The following is an 18,540-nucleotide window of genomic DNA, read 5'->3' as shown; positions in this document are numbered from 1 at the left end:
TGCGCATTAGGGGGTAACTAAGTTAAATTCAAACCTCGTGACTTTTTTTACCATGAACTCCACACATAAAAGCCTGTTAATTCTTCATAAATTAGGAGAGGAAGTCAAAGAAACATATTACAAAAGAAAGTTAACACTAAAAACAGTTACAGGCTTAAACTGCGCCGAAATTAAGATCAAGACGACGTGAGGTAGTTTGTGTCAAAAATGAAAAATGTTCAGTACTAAAATGGAAATGAGGTCGAAATCAGAAAATGATCAGTAGCCTGATAAACTAAAAATGATGATCAGTAGTCTCATAAATTAATAATGATGATAAGTAGCTTGATAAAGTAATAATGATGGTCTGTAGCCTGATAAACTAATAACGTTGATCAGCAGCTTGATAAACTAATAATGACGATCAGTAGCTTGATAAAGAATAATGATGATCCGTAGCCTGATAAACTAATAATGATGATCTGTAGCTTGATAAAGTAATAATGATGATCCGTGGCCTAATAAGCTAATAATGATGATCAGTAGTCTGATAAACTAATAATGATGATCCGTAGCCTGATCAAATAAAAATGATGATCAGTAGTCTGATCAACTAAAACTGATGATCAGTAGTCTGATAAACTAATAATGATGATCAGTAGCCTGATAAAATGAAAATGATCAGTAGCCTGATAAACTAAAACTGATCAGTAGCCTGATAAACTAAAAATGATGATCAGTAGCCTGATCAACTAAAAATAATGGTCAGTAGCCAGATAAACTATTAATGATGATCTGTAGCCTGATAAAATAAAAATGATCAGTAGCCTGATAAACTAAAAAATAGTCACCAGTAGCCTGATAAACAATTAAGGTCGTATTCTCGACATGATCAGTAACCTAATAATACTGAAAATAAGGTCATTCTTCAGATGATCAGTAGCTTAATAAACTGTTAACAAGTTCACACAAGTAATATTGCGCCGAAGTTTCTTCGGCGCAATCGAGTTTTCTGTACAGCCGCTACAGCGTATAATCACGGTCACCGAATAGATCTATCTTTCGGTGGTCTCGGTATAATGCTGTATGAGCCGCGGGCCATAGAACTTTAACGACGGCACGGTGGTGACCTATCCTATATCGTTGCCAGAGGCACGATTACGACTAAATTTAACCTTAAATAAAATAAAAACTACTGAGGCTAGAGGGCTGCAATTTTGGTATTTTTGATGACTGAAGGGTGGATCTTCAACAAACCCATTTGCAGTCCTCTAGCCTCAGTAGTTTTTAAGATCTGAGGGCGGACAGTAAAAGTGCGGACAGAAAAAAGTGCGGACGGACAGACAAAGCCGGCTCAATAGTTTTCTTTTACAGAAAACTAAAAACTGATTATGATCTGTAATGAACAGACAATACGATTAAAACACCTAAAAAGGCTATTTAATAAAACGAAATATAAAATTAAACCCCAAAGGAGCGTTTTCGGACACTTCAGTACTGGAGGGGAAAAAAATAAATCTTTCAGGTACTTACAGCTGATGTAGCCGTCTTCGTACACCCATTTCCTAAGCCTGAAATATTGAAAAGTTTTGTTAAATGACAATAAAAACATCTATTTATCTTTTACTTATAGAGTAAAGCCGACATGTTAAGTACCAGTATAGGACGAATGGTTAGGCACAAGAGTTATAAAATAAAATTAGCTTAAATTAGATAAGTTAGCATATATATATATATATATATATATATATATATATATATATATATATATATATATATATATATATATATATATATATATATATATATATATATATATATAATATACTGTATATATATGTATGTATACAAATACACACACACACACATATATACTGCATATATAATATGTATTATATACATATGGTGAAATTTTTAAGAGTTTTGCACTTGAGTATAATAGACCTATGGCAAAATTTTGGATTCTGCATTATTTAAATGCAGTAGGTCTATGTGAAGAAATGTACATTGTATGATTAAATGTGCTGAGTTTGGATATATATATATATAAATATATATTATATATATATATATATATACTATATATATATATATATAAATATACATTAATTTCTACTCCTACACTCATCAAGAAATTAATGTTTTCATAATGTGCACAAAAACTTAAAAAGTCCTAATCAACTTAACCCGCAGTCCATAGTTTAAATCCAAACTCAACACATTTAATCATACAATGTACGTTTCTTCACATAGGCCTACTGCATTTAATTAATACAGAACTCAAAATTTCGCTATAGGTCTACTATATTTAAGTGCAAAAACTTAAAATTTCACCATAGGCTTACTATAATCTAGTGCAACAATTAAAATTTCACCATAGGCCTACTCTACTTAAAGGCAAAAACTCTTAAAATTTCACCTTAGGCCTACCTTACTCAAGTGCAAAAAATCTTAAGAGTTCACCATAGTCACACTATACTCAAGTGCAAAAACTCTTAAAATTTCGCTATAAGCCTAATGTAACCAAGTGTAAAACTTAAAATTTCACCAAAGGCCTACTATACTTAAGTGCAAAACTCTTACAATTTCACCATAGGCTTACTATACTTAAGTGCAAAACTCATAAAATTTCGCATGATAAATCACAAAATGAGCCTAAAACCCTCGAGAAATTAATGTTCCGATGACGTGGAGCAGCATCCAGATAGGCCTACGCAAACTCCTCTCGATTGTTGGCCTATTAAAACGTGGACAGGGTATCATAACTAGCACGTACTTGGCGCCTAGGCACGTGAGAACACACACGTGGTCATCACCAGGTGTTAATCCACGTACATTTAACGCGTGCTTTTTTTATTTTGACTCTCTCCTTCCTATGGTCAATTTATATAATCTAATTCTGTTACGGTTTCTGAAAATATAATCAATCTTTTTCTTTAGAAACACAATCCATGCAATTAAGTTATACCCTAGTTATTTTTATTGTTTAAACTGCGTAGTCAGATAACAGAATATATACATACATTATATATATATATATATATATATATATATATATATATATATATATATATATATATATATATATATATATATATTATGCACCCTGAGGTTTTCAATTAATTGTTCACAATTGAAAGGAAGCACTTGTACGTGTTAGTCAAATTCTTATCCACTTTACTGTTTGATTCTTAAGAATATTTTACCCTATAACACAGAAACCACATATTTTCCATTTTATTAAATTACTGAAAAGTGCTTAAACAAGTTTTATTTCATATTAAGGACGTTCTTGATAAATAAAAAGCATGATTCTGCCCTTAATAAGTAATATAATTTTTAAAACAGCCCTAGAATACTGTTACGAAAAGATTTTCCATAAAACAAAATATAAAGTTAAGGGGGGCAATATTTTGGCTGTGATCAAAGAACGACACATGACCATTAACAAACGTCAATTTATCTTCCGCAGGTGCATGACTTCCCTGGGCAACCTGGGCCCTTTGTACCACCCGGCCTTCTGCGGCATTTGCACGTACAAGCCCACGTCGACGGCGCAGTCACTCCCCAGCAGGGCAGGAACGACCTCGCCCCCGTCTCTACTGAGCGGCTCTGCGGCTTCCCCACCTTCGTCGCTGCTGAGTGTCCCGCTGCCTTCCCAGTCCGGCATTCCTATTGGTCCGAGCGTCAGCGTCCCAGGAGGGGGAGCGTCGAGTCTTCCTATTGGTCAGACCATTGGCCAGGCGGCCGCGGTGAGCCTCGCTCTCGGACAGACCCACGCGGCAGCAGCCAGTAGTCTCTCGTTGGTACCGGCGCCACCACCGCCTTCCAGCAACTTGTCAGTGGCACCTCACATCCCTCCTTCGTTTCTCGGCACTTCTGTGACGACTCCTTCGCCGCCTGCTGCTGCTGCTGCGACCACAGTAGCGTCAACAGCGACCATCAAGAAGCCGGTTCCTCTGCCGGCCACCACAGCGAGTCTAGTCGCTCTGCGAGCACAGGCTTATTGAAAGGAGGAAAATGCGAGCTGGTACTAAAAGGTCGCCCTGGAGAGTCGTCCTGACATTTCATGAATTCATTAGTCTGACAATAACATTGCTATGTCATATTGCTATGTCATTTTAATTCATACAAAGTTCACGCCAGTCCTATTCAAATCGAAGCTTTACTTACTTATAAAAATGGATTAAAAAATGTGTAAAAAATGGAAAAAAAAACATAAACCAAATAATTAAACCAAATACCTTAGGTACACCTGCACAGGTGTGGACGGTTCAAGGATGTGAAGAAGTCATATGTAAATTACTTTACCAAATAAGTTATTCTCAAGAATTTTGTAAATTATATTTATGCTGTCCAGACGTCAGCTCTTGAGGCTGACAACAATTAAGTTAAGGTTTCTGTAGCCAGTTATTTTCGAAGTCTCGAGACACCAAAGATTGTATACATATCACGAAGCTGAATATTCATTCACTCTATGCACCCATTTAGTTTAATAGAATAGATAATTAATTACGAACACTTCCGTAGTCAGTGATACAATTTTGGATATCGTAATTGTGTGGTTCTGAAATTTTAAAAATAAATCATTTATAAAGGAAGAATGTGTACGATGAATACCCTCAGAGAGAGAGAGAGAGAGAGAGAGAGAGAGAGAGAGAGAGAGAGAGAGAGAGAGAGAGAGAGAGAGAGAGTTTATGCAAAGATAAAATTAGCATAAAAACACCTCTAGTAATATTATTCCTACTTATGGCAACATGTTCATTTTTAAATATTTCAACGAATGATGAAATAGCATGACAAAGATGCAGCCCAGAAAACCCTCTCACGTTCTGAAGCTACGCAAAAACTGTTACTAAGACAGACTGGAAAAGGCAGATTGGAAAAGACCATTATCATGACAACCAAAAATAATTCTCACAGTCCTGAAGTCTGTAAGGAAACTCGTTTGTGTTATGTTATCGGAAACTGTAAGATTTGCACGCAGATAATAGTCTCTTTATTCTCCTAATTTGGTTTGCAGCTGAACTCCCTTAAACAAGAGGCTGTCAAACGTAATGAACACATCACTGAGTTCCTATTTTTGATTTTCGTGTACGCTACACCTCAGAAATGCAGCCACTTAGATAAAAATCTCCAGAGATGCACTGAATCATGTAGTATGCATATCCCTCATAGCCACTTTGTGCAGTCAGCTAGCAACTCTTGTCCGGAAACTGTGGAGAGCGTTTTCCAAAAACGTTGGCCTTTCCTAATTCATTTTATACCTTGACTACACATAGAGGCTACCAGTATATCCTTTTGCATCTTGATAACGGTGCCGTGCAGAACAAGTAAAAAATGTTAAATCGAGTTTTCTGTACAGCGTATAATGCTGTAAGAAACTCTCAAAATGGCCCACGAAACTCTCAGCCGCGGCTCATGAAACTTTCAACCACGGCCCGGCGGTCGCCTATGTTGTTGGCACCTACAGTGGTGCCAGACACACGGTCATAGCTAACTTGAACCTTAAATAAAATAAAAACTACTGAGGCTAGAGGGCTGCAATTTGGTATGTCTGATGATTGGAGGGTGGATGATCAACATACCAATTTGCAGCCCTCTAGCCTCAGTAGTTTTTAAGATCTGAGGGCGGACAGACAAATGGTCATCTCGACAGTCTTCTTTTACAGAAAATAAACATTTCTACAGTGATAACCCCACTAAATAGAAAAGAATTACGCTGACAAAGGCATGACCCTAATAAACATGGGGGAAATGACCTAGTAGAGAGATGACCCAATTGGATGGGGGTCTGACCTGACAAAGACCTGCCCCCTAGGAATAAGGGGGATTGTGCTGACACAAATACAGTCCTGGTTTTACTTCTGTCAGAGGTTGTGTGTTGGGAGATTTAGTGTGGGGGGGGGGGGATTTGTGTCATGGAGTTAGGAGAAGTATGAGTATAAAGGGGTAAGTGTCATGGAACCGGTTAAAAAGAGGGGAATTATAAACAACTAGAAACATTTAATTTCGTAAATCTTTATACCATTTTCATTCAATCTTTTCCGCTGGACAAAATCAGAACAGTCACAAATTAAAGGGAAAGAAGTAATTACGACGCGGTATATACACTGATAAAGCGTCGACCGTTTACATATTATATAAAATATAAGTATATATATATATATATATATATATGCATTATATTTATATATATTCATATTTTATATAATTTTATATAAATAAATATATAAATTTGACAACTCTATCAATATATATATATATATATATATATATATATATATATATATATATATATATATATATATATATATATATATATATATATATATATATATATATATATATATGAATACTACAGTGTAATATGAAAATAAGAAGGCCCATAAAGCACTATTTAAACGTTGAAACCATATATTTCGGGCATATAAGTAGAATATGGATATATAGTTACAATATATATATGAAGGTGTGGCCTTAGGCCTCCGATGTTAGGTGGCGTTTCTTATGACCAAATTCCTAGTGGTTTTTGGCCTCATTAGCTCCCGTTTGGCGATGGATCTGGCGGTCGCGTTTCTTGGGTCATCTTCTTCAAAAGGGGTATTAAGGTGTCAATGGCGTCCGATTTCCAATGTCCTCCTAGGTTCATATTGTTGGTTTGATTGATGATAGCAGATTCCAGCATCTTTTCTTTGTACGGACAGCTACTCTTGAAAACCAACTCCGCCTTACTCCAGTTAATGACATTATATATATATATATATATATATAAATTACATAATCAATCGCACCAAAGGTGAAGAAATAAACCTCGCCAAATTCTGGAATTTGGTCAATCTCTCCTTTAAGAAACGCCACCTTAACATCGAGGCCCAAGGCCACACCTTCATGTTTTTGTATATATACCATTGTACTTTCACCTGTTATCAAACAAATGAAAAATAGTGTTTTGTATTCACTATATTATATATTAATCCAAGTGATAAATTATTCTTTTTTATTGCTTTAGCATATAAGTACGTTATCAAACAAATGAAAAAATTTTTATTCACTTATTATCATTAATCCTTGTATTACCTTGTTGGTCAAATTCCAAGGGCCCAAACAGGAAGAGCACAGAAAAATTAAGTATACCTTAGTTTAACCAGACCACTGAGCTGATTGACAGCTCTCCTAGGGCTGGCCCGAAGGATTAGACTTATTTTACGTGGCTAAGAACCAACTGGTTACCTAGCAACGGGACCTACAGCTTACTGTGGAATCCGAACCACAATATACCGAGAAATGAACTTCCAACACCAGAAATAAATTCCCCTAATTCTTCACTGGCCGTCCGGAGAATCGAACGCGGGCCTAGGAGAGTGCTAGGCGAATAAACAGGAAGAGCAGCTCAGTACAGACATGGAAATTGAGAGGCAAAGAATATACTATGAAAGATAAATAATAAACACGGTGAATGATAACAAATAAGACTTAGAACAAAGTAAAAACATAACAAATAACAGGGCACGAAGTGACGTTCATGTCAGCCTGCCCAACAGAGAAAGCATTTGCACCAAATTTGAACTTCTAAATTTCCAATCACTAAACTTCAGGATTAAGAGGATCAATCTGCAGTTTGGTCACGGCAGGAATAAAATTTCTAGAAAACTCCACCTAATTAACAGGATGGACCATTCAATTATCATGAAATGTTTTACTGACTTTTTATTATTATTATTATTATTATTATTATTATTATTATTATTATTATTATTATTATTATTATTATTATTATTCAAAAGATAAACCTCTCTTCATACAGAACTAGCCATTGACATGGACCAATGACTTGAAATTCAAGCTTCCAAAGAATATGGTGTTCACTGGAAAGTCACGGATGATAATAGGAAATACAGAAAGAAGAGATCAGTTATTAGAGAAGAAAAAAGGGATAAACTACTAAATTGATAAATAAACAGATAAAAATAGAAACTGACTAACTTCTTCGAATACAAGATGAGCTGTTTTGCGTACTGATGCCTTGCATGCTCGCCTGAACTTTGGACGCTCTAGTTGCACAAATCCTCAGGGAGGGTATAACTCGGCTAAATCAACAAAAAGGCTTCAGAATTCCCTTCCACCATTTCCATATTAGTATCTGAATTGCAAGCAAACTTCCAAGGAGTGGGCCTTAGTCCCTGAATGACTTTCCTGCTAAATTTCATGAGAATTAGGGGAAGGACGTAGGTAGAACTACCAACATTAGACAGGCTAGTCACTGGTCGAATAATGACTATCCCAACGTTGTGTAGAAAGCATGCATCCAAAAGTTTCTAAATAACTGTGGCCTAAATTAAGAGAAAAATTTCACTACTTTGCCGCAGTTTAGAAAAGCCCTCCTGAAGAAGCAACGGTTAAAACAGTGAGGAAATGAGTACCGAAAATGTCCAGGATACATCATGATTATCGTAGGCAGTAATGTCTGACTTGAAAGCATTTTGCTCTAAGAAAAATGTACAATGAATACAAACAGCGTTTACAAACAGCGTTTTTGAATACACGTATAAACTGTCTTTAACCAGTTCAAGCGAAGATGCAATGCATTGCAACCCAAAGCAATCCTCGTTGTATTTTAATAATTCACTTACATCTTTACCTATTTATTTATTAATTTACGTTTACTCTTCTAATAACTGATCTTTTCTTCCTCTACTTCCTGTTACGTTCCGTGACTTTTTTCAAAAGAACACCTTCACATTCTCTGGAAGCTTGAATTGATAGCGGCATTCTATGGTCTTGTTCCATACGAATACGGCTCATAATTCGGGATAATAACAAAAACATTAAATTTATATCCATACAGACTGGCCTGTTACCAACCCTCTGCAGATAACGTTAGTAAAGTAACCGCTCCGTTCGACTGGTCTGAAAAAAACGAAAAAAAAAAAAAACTTGCAACGCAGCAAGAACAAACGGGCAGAAGAAACCGACATTTTTCCCCTCAAAAAATCTGAAACCAATCGAAAGTTAACGCCCAGCTTTCTCCAGAAATCGAAAACTAAAGAAGGTCTACTGACAAATTTTCTAGAAAGGGCGAGGAGCATGTCCCATCGGCCTCCTTAGCTCAGTGGTAGAGCACTGGTCTCGTAAACCAGGGGTCGTGAGTTCAAACCTCACAGGGGGCAAACACGCGGTTCAAAGCGATACTCCTTTTTTTACGAGAAGAATTCACAGACAGCTTCTCTTGTGTTTCGGATTCGTAAATAAAAGCGATCTTCTTCTTTTCAAGAGAAGAATTCACAGCTTCTCTTGTGTTTCAGATTCGTAAATAAAAGCGTTCTTTTCCAGAGAAGGATTCACAGCTTCCCTTGCATTCCAGATGGATAAATAAAGGCGATCTTCTTCTTTTCAGGAGAAGAACTCACAGCTTCTCTTGCATTCCAGATGGATAAATAAAAGCGATCTTCTTCTTTTCAAGAGAAGAACTCACAGCTTCTCTTGCATTCCAGATGGATAAATAAAAGCGATCTTCTTCTTTTTCACAGCTTCTCTTGTATTCCAGAATAAATAAAAGCGATCTTCTTTTCAAGAGAAGAATTCACAGCTTCTCTTGCATTCCAGATGGATAAATAAAAGCGATCTTCTTTTCAAGAGAAGAACTCACAGCTTCTCTTGCATTCCAGATGGATAAATAAAAGCGATCTTCTTCTTTTCAAGAGAAGAACTCACAGCTTCTCTTGCATTTCAGATGGATAAATAAAAGCGATCTTCTTCTTTTCAAGAGAAGAACTCACAGCTTCTCTTGTATTCCAGATGGTAAATAAAGCGATCTTCTTTTCAAGAGAAGAATTCACAGCTTCTCTTGCATTCCAGATGGATAAATAAAAGCGATCTTCTTCTTTTCAAAGAAGAAGCTTCTCTTGCATTCCAGATGGATAAATAAAAGCGATCTTCTTCTTTTCAAGAGAAGAACTCACAGCTTCTCTTGCATTCCAGATGGATAAATAAAAGCGATCTTCTTCTTTTCAAGAGAAGAACTCACAGCTTCTCTTGTATTCCAGATTCGTAAATAAAAGCGATCTTCTTTTCAAGAGAAGAATTCACAGCTTCTCTTGCATTCCAGATGGATAAATAAAAGCGATCTTCTTCTTTTCAAGAGAAGAACTCACAGCTTCTCTTGCATTCCAGATGGATAAATAAAAGCGATCTTCTTCTTTTCAAGAGAAGAACTCACAGCTTCTCTTGTATTCCAGATTCGTAAATAAAAGCGATCTTCTTCTTTTCAAGAGAAGAACTCACAGCTTCTCTTGCATTCCAGATGGATAAATAAAAGCGATATTCTTCTTTTCAAGAGAAGAATTCACAGCTTCTCTTGCATTCCAGATGGATAAATAAAAGCGATCTTCTTCTTTTTCACAGCTTCTCTTGCATTCCAGATGGATAAATAAAAGCGATCTTCTTCTTTTCAAGAGAAGAACTCACAGCTTCTCTTGTATTCCAGATTCGTAAATAAAAGCGATCTTCTTCTTTTGAATTCACAGCTTCTCTTGCATTCCAGATGGATAAATAAAAGCGATATTCTTCTTTTCAAGAGAAGAACTCACAGCTTCTCTTGCATTCCAGATGGATAAATAAAAGCGATCTTCTTCTTTTCAAGGAAGAACTGCTTCTCTTGTATTCCAATTGTAAATAAAAGCGATCTTCTTTTACAGCTTCTCTTGCATTCCAGATGGATAAATAAAAGCGATATTCTTCTTTTCAGAGAAGAACTCACAGCTTCTCTTGCATTCCAGATGGATAAATAAAAGCGATCTTCTTCTTTTCAAGGGAAGAACTCTCAGCTTCTCTTGCATTCCAGATGCATAAATAAGGGCGATCTTCTTCTTTTCAAGAGAAGAATTTAAAGCTTCTCTTGTATTCCAGATGGGTAAATGAAAGCGATCATTTTAAGGGAAGAATTAGCAGCTTCTCTTGTATTCCAGTGGGTAAATAAAAGCGATCTTCTTCTTTTCAAGAGAAGAATTCAAGAGCATCTCTCCTGTTCCTTGTGGATAAATGTTATTTTTAAGAGGTTGTTATCTAAGTTGGCTTTAATCCACAAGCAAGCATTGGCTGTAATGCAATGGGTTTGTTACGTATCCTTGATCAATAAACCAGGAACAACCCGTTTGTATTCTTAATGAATACATAGTTACTTTTCTCCTAATAAATGCATTTTGTATTCCTAACAAGTAACCAAATAAATACATACTGCATTCCTAGTAAATAGATTTTGTATTCCTAATCAAGTTATTTTTATCCTAATAAATACAATTTTGTATTCCTAATCAACATATTTTGTATTCCTAATACATACCCTAATATATACATTTTGTATTTCTACTAAACATATAGTTGTCTTTAAAGGAACGACCCTTTTGTGATCCTAATAAATACACGTTGCATTCCTAATTAATACATGTTATTTTTAGGTCATTCAAGCAGGCTAAAATCCCTACGCAAGCACTGCTTTTAAAGCAAAGGGTTTGTTACTTGTCCTTCCTCAATAAAACAGGGAGAAGCCGTTTCGAGGTCCTTAAATTAGGCTTCAAATCATGCATGCATTGCAGAGAATCACTTATTAGCCTACAAAGCATATCACCATTCTTTGAAAATGAAAATTAAAAAAAAATAACAATAAATAGAACCCAATGCTGATTCAGTGCAGAATATTTTTCAGTGAATAATCCATAGTTGACTGATTGATTTATGGCTATTAAAACTGGCGTCACAACATTTACGTTACTGACGTTGTAATAAAATTAAATGAGAGACTAAAAAAATATATGTTTAAATGGAATTTCATACAAGAAACATATACAAACACACACACACACATATACAGTATATATACATAAACATACTATACATAAATACACATATACTGCATATATAGGCCTATGTGATTTAAGATTCGTTGAGGAGGCATAGCTCCCTAATATAATCAATACCTAAATATATATACTATGCTCTCACTTTGATCCCGAATAAAAACTTGATAAAACAAACCAAGCGCCGGCTACATCGTCAATATCCACAGACTACCAAAATAAATTACAAGTCAAATGAAATAAAATATACATATATATATATATATATATATATATATATATATATATATATATATATATATATATATATATATATATTTACCGCAAATGTTACGGTGGCTGTACGGTCCGCTCAAGTAACCCCTTCCACTTTCGCTATTGATTTTATCACGCCTCTACTGATGCATCAATTCCTTCACGAGGAACGAATCGGTTTCAGCCGTGGGAGACTTTCAGCCATTCAGCGCTTGGAGTGAAAAGAGGAAGTTCGAGTGGTTGGACAGCGAGATATCCAGAAAATAAATGACAAGTACATGGATCTAAAGGAGGAAATGGGAGATAACCCCGTAACTGCACTAAGAAGTAATAGTTAGAGGTGCTGGACAGCAACATGGAAGAAAGGAAGGAAGGAATGGAGGTAAGTGTGAGCAGCTACGGGCAGAAGGAACGTTGCAGACACCCTTTAGTAATGCCTACAGTGCACCGCGTGAGGTGCACTCATCGTACTAACCCACTGCGGGGTGATCTTTTGTGAATAATGTATGGAGGAGTATCGAGAGAGAGAGAGAGAGAGAGAGAGAGAGAGAGAGAGAGAGAGAGAGAGAGAGAGAGAGGGAATTATTATCGCCTGATGATAAGTTTTAGACTACTCAACCTTGGGGGTGGGGTAGGGGATTACCTCATCGAGGGCCTCCCTGGCTCCCTCCCCCCTCCCGAGAGAGAGAGAGAGAGAGAGAGAGAGAGAGAGAGAGAGAGAGAGAGAGAGAGAGAGAGAGAGCATGACACCCCCAATCTAGAAACTAGCAACATTAGCTCCTTATTTACTGAATGTTTAAAAAATGCCTTGGAAGGCAGAAACAAACAATACATGGGAAAATATTAATATAATCCTCCCACACAAAAACTTATATACTTCATAAAAACCTACTTAAAACATTAATCTACATAATATTAAAAATTTACGGAACGAATGACCTCTAAAATCTTATCAAATGTACACGCAATATCACAAAACTTTTAAAGCGTGTTATCAATCCCAAATTATCTTCTAAAACGTACAATCAGCCTCAAAAATCTTTCAAAAGATACACTCGACCGTGCTCTTGTCAGGTGTGGGGTTCGAACCCACGCACTCTCACGAGTACCAGAGCTTAAATCTGGCGCCTTAGACCACTCGGCCAACCTGACTCATGCCTACCACAAGACTTGGTAGTCGAGTTACGATTTTTTTGATATGGTATAAATCTATGAGTTAAATATAATCATTATTATTATTACTACTATGCAGATGATGGACCCTATTCATATGGAACAAGTCCACAGAAGTGGCCACTGCCTTGAAATTCAAGAAGCCTCCAAAGAATATTACGGTATTCATTTGAAAGAAGTAACAGAAGGTAATAGGGCATACAGAAAAAGGTCAGTTGTTATTATTATTATTATTATTATTATTATTATTATTATTATTATTGGAAAGAGAAACCCACAAGATTCCTGTGTATAACTTGTCTACTTGTAAATATTCACATACAAGTAGTATGTAAATATTTACAAGTAGGCAAGTTATACACAGGACTTGTATGTAAATATTTACAAGTAGACAAGTTATACACAGGAATCTTGTGGGTTTCTCTTTCCATCTTCAGAAGAAAACTGAAAGAAGTTTTTGTTTGATTATTATTATTATTGTTATTATTATTATTATTATTATTATTATTATTATTATTATTATTCACAAGATGAAGCCTATTCATATGGAAAAGCTTCCAACGAATATGGCGTTCATTTAAAAGAAGTAACATAAGGTACAGATGGGAAGAGGACATACAAAGCGAAGAGATCAGTTATTGGAAAAGTTAAAGTAAACTGACACATGAATAAATCAACATAAAAAAATGTAAATAAATTCTAAAATACAAGGAGCATTGCTTTGTGGCAGTGAGACAAATATGACATTCATCTGAAAGAAGTAACAGGTCCCTACAGAAAAAAAATGAAAAATAAAACATATCAATAAATAAGTAGATAAAAATATAAGTAAACGTTACAATACAAGAAGAATTCCTTTAGGGTAGTGAGGCCTTGTATCTTCGCTTGAGAGGTTTATGAATGCCTTTCTTTACTTACAACTCGGTAAGCATAGTTTTAAATAACAGATTGGAGGGTCTTTGACTTAGACGTAAAATACGTGGCTTGGTCAATTTAATTAACATTGGTTTTTACTATAACCAACCTCGAGTTCAATCTGTCTTGGCAGAGGTTGCAAGTCTTATTTATAATTTAATATGCATCATCGGTATAATAATTATATTCAGTCTCTGAGTGCATTAACATCTGTAAGTATCACCATTCGAGTATGTCTTTTTTATTATTATTAGCGGCTCTCTCTCTCTCTCTCTCTCTCTCTCTCTCTCTCTCTCTCTCTCTCTCTCTCTCTCTCTCTCTCTCTTGTGTTTACATAATTTCCAGCCGGCCCCCTTCAAAACAAAATATACCATTGTGCTTGAATACACGTGTTGAAAATAATCTTATAAGAATTTAAACCCTGTTGATTTAAATACTTCCAGTTGCTTGACCAAATCCAAGAACAAGAGCCCGTGCTGATATAATCTATAAAAAAACGCTTGACAAAAACCATTCAAGTTATGAAAATGCCAGGCTGTCCATCAGGATAAGTGAATCTGGAAGCCAAAATGGCAATTTCTAACAGACAACTTAAAATGCTCTGACAGACATTTGGTTAAGGAACGGAAAAGAGAAATCTATTACATCTTTGGCGACTGTCAAAAAATTACGTCCCAAGGAAGCCAAAATAGACATTTTTGGAAGGGCAGCTGGCAGACAACTAAAACTGCAATGCCAATCATTTCTTTAAAGAATATGAAAGCTAAACCTACTACAACAAAACCCAAAATGACAAATATAACAGAATAATTCTATGAGTCGTGTAACTTCTGGTTGAAAGCTACGCCTTCCATACTTACAAAAATATTCTGAAATTTTGCGGTTTGATTGACAAGACAAATTGGAATAACCACCACGAAAAGGCCTGAGAGAGAGAGAGAGAGAGAGAGAGAGAGAGAGAGAGAGAGAGAGAGAGAGAGAGAGAGAGAGAGAGAGAGAGAGAGAGAGAAAATGTACTGAGGTTCCACGATTAGATTGATAAGACAAGTTGGAATAACCACCATGGAACTGCTTATGTGTGTGTGTGACAGAGAGAGAGAGAGAGAGAGAGAGAGAGAGAGAGAGAGAGAGAGAGAGAGAGAGAGAGATATAAAATCTATTGAGATTCTGAGATCAGATTGGTTAGACAAGTTGGAATAGAATAACCACCACGAGAGAAGAGAGAGAGAGAGAGAGAGAGAGAGAGAGAGAGAGAGAGAGAGAGAGAGAGAGTGTGTGTACTGAGGTTCCACGATTAGATTGATAAGACAATTTGGAATAACACCCACCATGGAACTGCTTGAGAGAGCGATGAGATTGATAAAGCAAGCTGGAGTAACCACCACGAAAAGGCCTGAAAGAGAGAGAGAGAGAGAGAGAGAGAGAGAGAGAGAGAGAGAGAGAGAGAGAGAGAGAGTATAAAAATCTACTGAGAGTCTGCGATGAGCTCGATAAAACAAGCTGGAATAACCACCACGAAAAAGGCCTGAGAGAGAGAGAGAGAGAGAGAGAGAGAGCCCTCCTGTTAGTCTCTGTTTTTCCCAGCTGTACATAATAATCAGCGACCAAAGAGAAGAACTTGCTTTACAACCAATAGGCTATAGCCATCACAGCCATGACATCATACTCGTCAGGCATACCAAAAGGAGACAGGCTGGGTCCCTACGCTTCGGAATGCGCTTACGGCCATGACGGAGGAGTTATTTTTGGGACAGGTACCTTCATGACGAGTTAAATTACCCTCCTCATACACACAACATACAATAGCTTTGGAATAAAATACAGAATTTAGGCCAAATGCCCAGGGGCTGGGACCTATAGGATCATTCAGCGCCGAAAGGAAAATTGAGGATAGAAAGGTTTGACAGGTGTAACAGGATGAAAACCTAGCAGCTGCACTAAGAAGCAACTCTTAGGAGAGGGCTGAGGAAAGTAAGATGGAATGGAGAGAATAGGAACGAAGGTACAGTAAAAGGAATGAAACGGTTGCTGCAAAGAACCTTAGGTGATGGCTACAGTGCACCGCATGAGGTGTGCAGACAGCGCTAAATTCCCAACCCCCAGCAACAGTTTTATGAACGACAAATCCGTCAATGTTTGCTCATTTATTATTATATTATTGTCATATTCAGCATACCCGTGAATTCCATCACATCACGTGAACTTCCTGATAAGGACAGATCAAAGCTTACGGTACAGATGCTCATACAAAAAGGGAACTGAGACAGGAAAAAGCAGCAATATTCGATCGGCTTTCCCTACAGCTCAAATACTAAGGACGTGAAATACCTACTTATTATCCAGGTTGCTTTCCACTTAAACGAGACAGAGGACAAGAAATGCCTTGTGGTTGGCTAGATCTTGTACATCAAAATAACTTATTGCAGGAAACGCTAAGCACGCCAGAGATAAAGGGCTGTGTCAGGTTTAAAATAGATTGATAATATCACCTTGGCCGTTACTTGACCATAAAAAAAATTGGACCTTGGCCGTACTTGACCATAAAAAAAAATTGGAAACTGAAGTACTGGATATCACACAAACTTGCATACAGGGTTCAAAGATAAGTTAAGCGCTAAGAGAGATAATATTATGATTTGCTTTTCGTATCCCAAAACTGGATACTCTCTCTCTCTCTCTCTCTCTCTCTCTCTCTCTCTCTCTCTCTCTCTCTCTCAGGCCTTTTCGTGATGGCTATTCCAACTTGTGTTTTCAATCTAATCGCAGAATCTTAATTAATTTTCACGCTCTCTCTCTCTCTCTCTCGTTGTTGCCATAAGGTACCATTCTTTATTCCTCTCTGGCAAAATTTTCCCCGATTTCTTCAGGCTTGGGCTAACCACGGGCCTTGGGTTTCCATCTCCACTGGTTTCTGCCTTCGTAAAATATGGAGAAATTAAAGGATGGAAATATTAAAGACTTAATTTCCTGAGTTGCTGTATCGTTTACTGTATTTATTTATTTATGATTACACTTTTGCTCTCCTTGGTTAATGTTCTCGACTTTCTTACGAGAAATTATGTACGTTGCTAATCATCATCATCATCATCATCTCCAAAGCCAATGTACTCCAAGGGCCTTCGTGGAATTCCGCCACGCTTGTCATCCGTGTGCTTTCACTTCCACAAATCTCCTCTCATTTTCGCCCCCCCCCTTCTTAGTTGATATTGTAATGATAGTGAAAGCAACTCGACCTTTTGTTTTCACTGTGCAATTACATTTTTATAGCTTTTCTTGTGTCTTTGTGTATGTTTGTGGTAGTATTTATACATTAGCTAGCTATCAGTGTGACATATTGGTGTTGTGAATGTGTACATTTGTGCTCTCTCTCTCTCTCTCTCTCTCTCTCTCTCTCTCTCTCTCTCTCTCTCTCTCTCTCTCTCTCTCTCTCTCTCAGGCCTTTGCGTGGTGGTTATTCCAACTTGTGTTTTCAATATAATCGCAGAATATCAGTTCATTTTTATACTCTCTCTCTCTCTCTCTCTCTCTCTCTCTCGTGGTGGTTATTCTCTCTTTCTCTCTCTCTCTCTCTCTCTCTCTCTCTCTCTCTCTCTCTCTCTCTCTCTCTCTCTCAGGCCTTTTCGTGGTGGTTATTCCAACTTGTGTTTTCAATATAATCGCAGAATCTCGATGAATTTTCATGCTCTCTCTCTCTCTCTCTCTCTCTCTCTCTCTCTCTCTCTCTCTCTCTCTCTCTCTCTTGTGTTTTCTATCTCTCTCTCTCTCTCTCTCTCTCTCTCTCTCTCTCTCTCTCTCATAAATAAATAAATAAATAAACAAGCAATAATCCTTAACTACTGAAAGGCCGAACTTGAAAAGAACCATATTGAAGGGACAACACCTCTAAATTTCGAACTGCGGAACAATAAAGTACTCGCATGACTTTTAAGCTAATTTGTTTTGATTATAAAATTTAGGGTTCCACGCCCAGCACTGGGGAACGTACGGCCACTCAGTGACTGGAGAGGTTGGACAGCGAGACGAAGAGGCCCAGAAAATAAGGGAGATGAAGTACAAGGATGTAAGTGGAACTTGGAGAAAACCCAAACAGTTGCACTAAGAAGTAACAATTACCGAGGCAGGATAGCAAGAGTGAAGAAAAAGTGAGTGCAGCTATGGACCGAATGGTAATGCTTACAGTGAACTGCTTGAGGTGCACTGACGGCTCTACCAGTCTACCCCTCTGCTGGGCTCCTCAGGAGATGGAATTCCTAAGATAGCCAACGCTGGTAGACGCCAAACGCGCAGAGGTAGAATTCCTAATAGCCAGTCGAGAGTTACGATGACGAAGCAGAATATAAATATTTACAAAAGTCTTACGAAA

At 37.0% G+C, this 18,540-nt stretch overlaps 1 protein-coding gene, 1 long non-coding RNA gene and 2 other non-coding genes across 4 annotated transcripts in view; 2 read left to right on the top strand and 2 right to left on the bottom strand.

Moving 5' to 3' along the window:
- LOC136855434 (homeobox protein engrailed-1-like) overlaps positions 1 to 4,575 on the top strand; it is a 50,562-nt gene extending 45,987 nt beyond the window's left edge. Inside the window, exon 4 of the mRNA XM_067132452.1 lies at positions 3,452 to 4,575. Within this exon, the coding sequence (XP_066988553.1) occupies positions 3,452 to 3,989 (538 nt within the window). The 3' untranslated portion in view covers positions 3,990 to 4,575. The remainder of the gene's footprint in view (positions 1 to 3,451) is intronic.
- The window catches only part of LOC136855435 (uncharacterized), a 97,072-nt gene that overhangs the window by 69,535 nt on the left and 8,997 nt on the right, over positions 1 to 18,540 (bottom strand). Inside the window, exon 2 of the long non-coding RNA XR_010858030.1 lies at positions 1,513 to 1,550. This is a non-coding gene — a long non-coding RNA (uncharacterized lncRNA). The remainder of the gene's footprint in view (positions 1 to 1,512; positions 1,551 to 18,540) is intronic.
- On the top strand, positions 9,078 to 9,149 carry TRNAT-CGU (transfer RNA threonine (anticodon CGU)). The gene has a single exon. It is a non-coding gene; the product is annotated as a tRNA-Thr (tRNA).
- On the bottom strand, positions 13,158 to 13,241 carry TRNAL-UAA (transfer RNA leucine (anticodon UAA)). Its single transcript has one exon. It is a non-coding gene; the product is annotated as a tRNA-Leu (tRNA).

The sequence above is a fragment of the Macrobrachium rosenbergii genome, chromosome 31 (genome assembly GCF_040412425.1).
Source record: "Macrobrachium rosenbergii isolate ZJJX-2024 chromosome 31, ASM4041242v1, whole genome shotgun sequence".
Classification (NCBI taxonomy): domain Eukaryota; kingdom Metazoa; phylum Arthropoda; class Malacostraca; order Decapoda; family Palaemonidae; genus Macrobrachium; species Macrobrachium rosenbergii.
This window is presented reverse-complemented; position numbering and strand designations above follow the sequence as displayed.